Source organism: Sinocyclocheilus rhinocerous, unplaced genomic scaffold (assembly GCF_001515625.1).
Source record: "Sinocyclocheilus rhinocerous isolate Xijiao unplaced genomic scaffold, SAMN03320098_v1.1 scaffold4389, whole genome shotgun sequence".
NCBI classification, from domain to species: Eukaryota; Metazoa; Chordata; class Actinopteri; order Cypriniformes; family Cyprinidae; genus Sinocyclocheilus; species Sinocyclocheilus rhinocerous.
In genome coordinates this window covers 143,604-152,452 of record NW_015626367.1, presented here as the reverse complement: position 1 = coordinate 152,452, position 8,849 = coordinate 143,604, and the positions used below count along the sequence as shown (strand labels likewise).

At 35.3% G+C, this 8,849-nt stretch overlaps 1 protein-coding gene across 5 annotated transcripts in view; it reads left to right on the top strand.

Moving 5' to 3' along the window:
• trappc8 (trafficking protein particle complex subunit 8) overlaps nt 1-8,849 on the top strand; it is a 57,769-nt gene that overhangs the window by 5,703 nt on the left and 43,217 nt on the right. For 3 of the 5 annotated variants that reach the window (XM_016517467.1, XM_016517486.1, XM_016517501.1), the window contains 4 exons: nt 2,520-2,603; nt 6,200-6,289; nt 6,821-6,995; nt 8,336-8,489. In XM_016517467.1, the coding sequence (XP_016372953.1) occupies nt 2,520-2,603; nt 6,200-6,289; nt 6,821-6,995; nt 8,336-8,489 (503 nt within the window). The remainder of the gene's footprint in view (nt 1-2,519; nt 2,604-6,199; nt 6,290-6,820; nt 6,996-8,335; nt 8,490-8,849) is intronic. The other 2 variants (XM_016517477.1, XM_016517494.1) reach the window with 2 other exon arrangements.

Sequence of the window (8,849 nt, the reverse complement as noted above, 5' to 3'; positions counted from 1 at the left end):
ATAATATATACTATTATAATATATTATTTATATTATAAGTAAATTAATTATAATAATGTTAAATAATTATAATAATTATTTAACTATTATATATTTAATTTTATAATTTGAGTAAGCTTTATTATTATAGCTTTTTATTTTTACTTTTCGTTTTAATTTTAAGTTTTAGTAATTTTTCCGATTCAGTTTTAATAATTGTATTACTTCTATTTTAAACTTATTTCAGTTAGGAGCCAAGGCAAAATTGCAAATTTTCGTTTTTCAAATTTAAGTTTATATTTTTCATGTAATATTTATATTTTATTTAACATCAGCTTTGTTTCAAATAACAAAATGCTATTTTAATGAACTTTTAATTAGTTTTAGTTAACAATATTAACACTGTATTGCACATCATTTATCAGTGCACATCATTCCAAATATAATAAAAATAACGTCTTCCAGTTCAGAAACGTCTTTTCTTTCTAGCGATGTCATCTAGGACTGGTGGGCGGATAAATTAAGGTTAACCAATAGCCAAGTAGCTATTAGGCATCGCTTTAGGCTCCATAAAGCATCCTCTCTGAAATTTTACAGATTTACATGCAGCATAAAGTAATGTAACAAAAATAATGATAGATTTGGGGATAGATTTAATGATATTTTTTTTTTACCTTTTTCAGTATGTCAAACTTCTTTTGACCATGAACTTGACATTTAGGCTCCCAATCTAAACCATTATTCCAGTTCCTTGCAGGCAGAGACTTAAATATAGCCTGATTCCTCAAACACAATTATCATCCAATCCTCAATCTGCAAACTCACTTTTGGGGTTCTGATTGCTTTTCACAATCCAATACATTCTCAATAAAAAAATAAATAAAATAAAAAATGGCATTGTGCTCTAAATTTTTCATACAGCATCCTGTTTCCCTCAGAAATGTCACATTATGGAAGGAGAATGGGTTGTGAATGGATTTTCATGTTGATTTTAAAGCATTGGTTTGCCGTGTGTGTGCTCTACTCACCCTGACCCATAGACTTCTCCAGAAACATCCAACTCAAAAACAAAAATTTTTTTGCTTCTGCTTCTGCTAGAACTGGTACCAGTAGTTTGTGTTTTATGTGTGTCTGAAGGGCAAAGTATGTTACAATTTGTTCATTGTATGTAATTTTTGAGTTTACTTCATTATCCTACATTTAGTAGATTGCCTTTTCTCACAGCGGGAGGCGCCAATTGAACATGCCCATGTTTAAGCTAATCAGGAAAATGGGATTTTAGAACAATGCTCATTTGCTTTCTGGATCTGCAGTACGAGCTTAGTTTAGCACTTTGCAGAAGTTCACTTCTGCAAAAGGAATAGTTCACAGAAAATGAATATTAAAGAAATACTTCACCCTAGAACCTAATAGTCCAGCTATTTCATCTTGTGAAATAGTTCACAAGATGAAAATTTGCTGAAAATCTACTCGCCTTCAGGCCATCCAAGATATAGATGGGTTTGTTTCTTCATCGGAAACGATTTGGAGAAATTTAGCATTAGATCTCTTGCTCATCAATGGATCCTCAGTGAATGGGTGCCGTCAGAATGAGAGTCCAAACAGCTGATAAAAACATCTCAATAATCCACAAATAATCCACACAACTCCGATCTGTCAGTTATCTTGTGAATGGAAAAGCTGCGTGTTTGTAATAATCAAATCCATCATTAAGATTTTTTAAAACTTCAAACCATTGCTTGCAGCTAAAATGAGTCTTATATGCATTTTAATGCTTTCCCCAGTGAAAAAGTTGTCTTGTCTGAATCAGGAGAGAAATATACCCAGATCAAGGAGCGTTTACAACCAAAAACCATCCAGAACGGTTATAGTATGTTGGTGGATTTTGTTGAGCGGACAACAGGGGATGGACTTTTTCACTGGAGGAAGTGTTATAATGGATTACAGGCTCGTATTTTGGACAGAAGTGACAGTTTAAAGTTGAAGTGTCTTTTTGATGGATTTGTTTATTACAAACACACAGCTTTTCGCTTCATGAGACGTTAACTGATGGACTGGAGTTGTGTGGATTACTTGTGGATTATTGAGATGTTTTTATCAGCTGTTTGGACTCTCATTCTGACGGCACCCATTCACTGCAGAGGATCAATTGGTGAACAAGTGATGTAATGCTACATTTCTTCAAATCTGTTCTAATAAAGAAACAAACTCCCCTACATCTTGGACGGCCTGAGGGTGCATTTTTGAGTGAACTCTTCCCTGGACTTAAATTACATTATATCACTCTCTTATGAAATCAATCTTATGATGTATTTTAGCTCCTGGTAAGATCGTAGAAAATCATTGCAGCTATCAAAATTTAAAATGAACAGGCCATTTTTACAAACACAAAGAGCAGTTGGTCTTGACACTTTGTCTACGCACATTGGAGGTGCATCTGCAGGGTTTGGGGTGGGTTGTGTTTTGGTTTTGGATGCGTTACACTTCTGTGGTTCCTGTCCGTGAGCTTTAACCAGACTGCCTGTTTCTTCTCCTCTCAGACCGCACGGTCAAAGCGAGCGTTCCCTGGTACTCTGACTGGAAAGAAACGCTCACACAGCTGAGCTCGTCCAAGTACTACACAGGTATTCCCTTCCTTCCCCTGCTGGGAGTGCGTGAGAGGGCTTTCCTCAGCCGCCTTCTCCACGTCATTTCCCGTCCCAGCTCGCTCCGTAGCAGAACTGTCACTAAATCTCCTTTCCTCTTTCCAATCCAGCTTCCTCCGCTTTCTCAGGGTGTTGGTGGTGGTTCTTTAGCTTTATGTGTGTTTGTGTGTTTGAGACTCATTGTGCTGAAACTCTCAGTGGTAGATGTGTCCATTGCTTTGTCAAATAATGGATTAGCAATCTCTTCAGTTGCATCCAAATAGTTAGTGTTCCAATTGACAATCAGAAAATAGTTAACTATTGTTTTGACTGAAATTTAATTTTATGTTTCAGAAATGTTTGGGCTCAGTTTGTTTGTGAGATTTTAGTTCAATGAGTCATTTTACCCATTCAGTTAGAATGTGCCTCACTTTATAGTCTAGTTTCTTTTCCTCTGTAGATCCATCATTCCTTTTGCTGTGAAGTAGAGATTGACTTTACATGTACTTTTTCTGAAATCCAAGCAGGATAAATCTTAACGTAGTTCATCAGTTTGATTTAATGTGAAATATTGGTTCCTTTCTATTAAATTTACAGTAAAAAAAACTGTGACAATGTTTCCAGTATTACAGCTGGCATATTGGTGCCTGTATATTTCTAACTTATAAGTTAAAACCATATATTTCATTAAGTGATATAATGTACCAATATCTGCTTTTTTACCTTAAAATGTATTGAAAACCATGTTCTGAGTGTCTGGGTTCATTGTAAGTGGGATGTCCTTAAAACAAGGCCAATACTCCTATATAAATGGGCACAGGGTCATAAAGACAAAACACCATCAGGCTAATACACAACAATAGTGCAATAATCATTAACTAAATAATGACCTTTTAACTAATTAATGTCCCTTTACTGCTTTCAACATAAATTGTATAGTAATTTAAAGTTTTTACTTCCAAGAACCATAAATGTAACTGTATTGTACAGTAAAATGACATATTATGCAATATTAAACCAATTTAGACCACAAAGTTTCACTGTATATGGCAACATATCTAGCAGTTGATCAATTAATAGTTTTTTCTGTAGCATATATACAATATTTTCAGTAAACATTACAAGTTTTTTTTTTTTTTTTGCTGTTGTATTGATACACTAATGCTCTGTCGAGTATAACGTTTGCTGAATTAAACGTTTAGATTTTTTTTTAAACTATATTTGTTTACTACACATTTATTTCGGATGTTCAAAACACATTTTCAAAAATGTCTGGTAGGTTGTCTGAGTAGGAACTCTGTATATTTGGTTTAAGGTTATGTTCATGAGACATCAGACACATTTCTTCGAGATATACTTAATCACTTCATATTATGAATTATGGAAGTTACTTCAAATTAATAATCGTAATTATGATTAACAAAAAGAAACTGCCTTTATCAAAACTTTAACAGTGTTACTGCAGGGGGTACGCTCATTAATGTTCATTATCAAAAAATATTTTTAACAGTGTTAACTTTTACCACAGATAAAGCTAAATGTTTCATTGTCCCTCATATGTAAAAATATTAAGTACAATGTACAAGTGTATGAACCATGATGGTTGTTTTAAATAATAAAATAATCTTTGCATTAGAACTAAGTCTGTATAAAACATTAGTATGGTACATGATACACATCGCCATAGGCCAGACTTCTAATGCAACACTCAGTATGTAATGGGGGTTCATATTTACCTGTCAAGAGGACCTTGGACCTAAAAAATAGTTAAAGACTTCTGCTTTAAAGCACAAGTAAAAGTTAAAGAAAAAGTATGTAAATTAGCCTATTTTGTCTAACTAGAATGTTGCCATTGTAATCATCAGAGCTACTGCAAGCAAGTGATGCGCTTTGTTGATTTTAATGAAAATGATATGGGTTTTTTTGTGCTGTAGTGCAGACATGGTGTACAAACTCTACCCAGATAAATAATTGAACGTGAGGCTGCCGGAGTGAAGTGCATCATTCATGCTGTGTGCTTATTGTCATGAATGATTCTGAGAGGGCCATTGATTGAGACGAAATGTCAAGGCACTCAACTAATGAAGCTGGAGCATAAAAATCACTACATCCTCATCTTACCCTCCTCGCTGGATAGATTTAAAGGGGTCCTATTATGCTTTTCACTTTTTCAACTTTAGTTAGTCTGTAATGTTGCTGTTTGAGCATAAAAAAGATCTGCAAAGTTACAAAGCTCAAAGTCCACTTCAAAAGGAGATATTTTATTTAACAGAAATCACTTTTCAAAAACTACAACGAACGACTCGTTTGGACTAAAACGCATATTTTCCGGGATTTGTGATATCACAAATATCGACGAATGGGACGAGACCTGGTTGAGTTGCACTAGAGAAGGCAACGAGTGTTATCACTATGTCGGAGACGCGCTAGCTTTCCCAAGGCAGACGAACTTAGAGTGGTTACTAGGGCTGTCAAAAAAAAATTTGAATTTTGAATATTCGTTGTATTTAAAATACAAATCCACATTCGAATGCAAAAACATTGCATTCAAATTTTAGGTGTGCGTCAGGCAGCCTTATCAGTGGTACACGAAATGCGACGACGATGTTAGTGTCATTGCATTTTAATGCTTTTGTTAGCCTGTCCATTTGAACCCACTAGATGCGGTGCTGCTACGTTGTTGTAAGTTCAACTTTTAAAAAACATGTCTCAAGACTTTATGGCGGTTTTCCCCATCCCCCTGCATCTCAAGTTTTTAAATGAAGTGGGAAATTGATCATGAATGCTAATGTGGCAACCTGTTTTGAACATCCTTTCTCTCTTAAGAAAAAAAAAAAGGTTGAATCTGAATTAAAAGTTCAAAGTGGTTTAATGTGTGATTAAGTTCTATTGTTTGGCGAATTTTTATGGGGAAAATTAGTAATTTTAGAATTTAAGAATCCACACGGGAATTTCTTGCGAGGCCAAAAGATTTCCCCCTTAGATTTTGCAACTGGTTGAAGTTGCTTCGTAGACCAACAGGAAGCTGCTTGGTTTGACTTCAGTGTGTGCGGTGCTTTATACATCACTACACTGTTAACAACAGACAATAGACTTTTTTGCCCACAAAATTTAAATCATGTGACCTTACGTTTATGCTTATTGCAGGATAAGGGAGAGCGTTTTAAGTGCCGCTTTTTTGAAGAACTGTATTTACATTTAAATTAATGATTGGGAAACTATTAGATTGTTGGATTTTCATTATTTTTAAATCTTAAATTTTATAAAGAATATCTCTTTGGATTTGAGACTTTAGTCTTTGCAACTTTACAGATCTTCTTTATGCACCAAGAGCTTGTAACACTCCAAAGAGAAAGGAAAACTTGAAATCGCATCATATGACCCCTTTAATTTTAGGTCAGCTGTAAAAGAGACTTGCTGTAAAAATGTAATCTGTTATAATTTATTCCAGTGGATATCACATTTCTTGAGGGTTTTTCTATTCGTCTTGGCTTTCATAATGTGCTTCTCTCCTCTTCTGCCAGGAGGGCTGGTCATGCGGCCTGTGATAATCTTGTTTCTGAACAAGACAATATTTCTTTGTGTTTAACTTACAGCAACAACACCATGGTTTGAGACTTACCGGGAGAACTTCCTGCAGTCCATGCCAGCATCAGAGCACGAGTTCCTCAACCACTACCTGGCCTGTATCCTTCCAAGTTCTTCGCTCTTCTTTCCTAATAACTCTACCTCACTTCTTTTTCATGCTTGCATTTCTCCTCTTTCTTTACCACAAGAGACGCACCGAAATTTTGACCATATGAAGCATTCAGCTAAGACTGCTATAAACTGTCAAGAAGTATCTGAGTTTTTATAGTAAAGGATTTAATAAAATAGTGAATAAATAAATATAATAATTAGCACTGTCTATTGATGCAAGTCTGTTGATTACCAAGGCTGCATGTATTTGATCAAAACTACAATAAAAATTATATTGTGAAGTACTATTATGTTTCACATCATTCTAATATGATTACTTACCCCACACTTTTGAATGGTAGTGTATCACACTTTCCACAAAAAAATATTAAACAGCAAAACATTATTTATATCTTATTATTAATAACAATAAGAAAAAATCCAAACTTTTTCACCCAGTCCAGCCATATTTTTTGTACAGCACAGTTCAGCACTTTTGTTCATCTGTATTCTGTGAGATCTCCTGAACTCGGCTGCAGGTATGTTGGTGGTGTCGTCCCGTGAGGCGGTGCCGACAGAGCAGTTTCTCAAGCTGTCACAGGAACAGCACCAAATCCAGCACAGTGGGGAATACACTCATCCCAAATGGTTCATCCCCAACACACTCAAATATTATGTCCTGCTCCACGATATCAGTGAAGGAGACGAGCAGAGGTGTGTGTGCGCATCTGACTTAAAGTGTTCTCCTGTACCTGTGTTGCTTGTTTTTAGTTTTTTAGTTTTTTTTTTTCAAACTTTTACACAGTTAAACAGTCTGATGAATAATCATTGATTGACTCTTGCAGAAGCTTCTGTGTTCAGACAGGGATATTTGACCACTTCAATGCCATGCTTGAAAAATTATTAAGAAGTTCTTATGTTTTTTTAATCTCTTAAGAAGAAAATGATGGAAATTTATTATTAAATCACTTCATCGTCCTGTGCAGTGAATGGGTGCCATCAGAATGAGAGTCCAAACAGCTGCTAAAAAGATGCACAGTAATCCACACGACTCTTGTCTATCAATTACCACTGTGTGAAGTGAAAAACTGTGTGTTTGTAAGAAACCAATTCATCATTAAGACATTTTTAGCTTTAAACCATTGCTTCTGGTTAAAATATGAGTCCTCTATCTATAATATTGCTTTCTTCAGTGGAAAAGTCATCTTGTCTGAATCAGGAGAGAAATATGCACAGATCAAGCATGGTTTACAAGCAAAAACATTTCTAAACAAATATGTCAGTGGATTTTGATGTGAGAGGACTACAAAGGATGGACTTTTCCACTGGAGGCAGCATTATTATGGATTATAGACTCCTATTTTGGCCAGAAGCGACATCAGGGTGAATTTAAAAAAAAAGACAAAATATTTGTAACTTCTTGTTCTATAAGTACTTTTGTTTGTGTTATTGTGTGCATTTGCATAGATCTACGTGTGCAAGACTGTGTTCACTCTTGATCCATTGTTATATTACTAAAAAATATCTTTAAAATTCTAGCTGATGTTTGTATTTTTAATACATAAATGCTCTATTCAATATGCAGTTAAAAGCTTTTGATATTCCGACTGCTTGTTCTGATTCTGCAATTAAATAACCAGAGTTGATTAACACTGGAAACATGAATCCAACCCTGCCTCAGGGATTAAACCTAAAGTGATGTCAGGAGAAAACATTTCTGCTTCCCCTTTGTAATTGCAGACATTTAATTAGAGAACATATTATGAGTAGAATAAAAATGTATCTTAAAAGAAACATGAACTGCATTTGCAACGCGTTTTCTATGAATATTAATTTCTGACATCAGCTGTCTGACAGGAATGCTTGCTTTTCTTTCCGCTTCCTCCTCAGATAATTCTGCATGTAGATACGTTGCCAATCACGGTAATCGTGTGCTGCCTGCAGCCTCAAAGTCTGATGAATAGAAGATAACTTGACTGTGGGGAGAAAGATTAGGCTGTCATATATATTTATGATGGTATAGGACTATTAATGTCCTTCTCTGTGTTTCTCAGGGCGGACTCTGTGTACGAGGATATGAAACAGCGGTATGGCACTCAGGGCTGCTATCTGCTCAAGATAAACTCCCGGAGTGGTAGCACTGGAGCGGACGAACAGATGCCGGACCCCTGGAGTCAGTACTTACACAAAACCAGCATACACAACCCTGTGAGTGCTACAACCTCACTTCAGGCTCGGAACATAACAACTCATAAACTTCTGATTACCATCATAAGGTCTGGTCCACATAGCAGCTTATTCTGGCCAAAAATTAGGTTTTTAATAAAGTAAACCTTGCAAATCCAGGGTACAAGTGTAATGCAATATTTTGTTATATTTAATCAATTAAAGGGGTCATATGATGCTGCTAAAAAGAACATTATTTTGTGTATTTGGTGTAATGAAATGTGTTTATGCGGTTTAAGGTTCAAAAAACATTATTTTCCACATACTGTACATTATTGTTTCTCCTCTATGCCCCACCTTTCTGAAACGCATCGATTTTTACAAAGCTCATCGGTCTAAAAA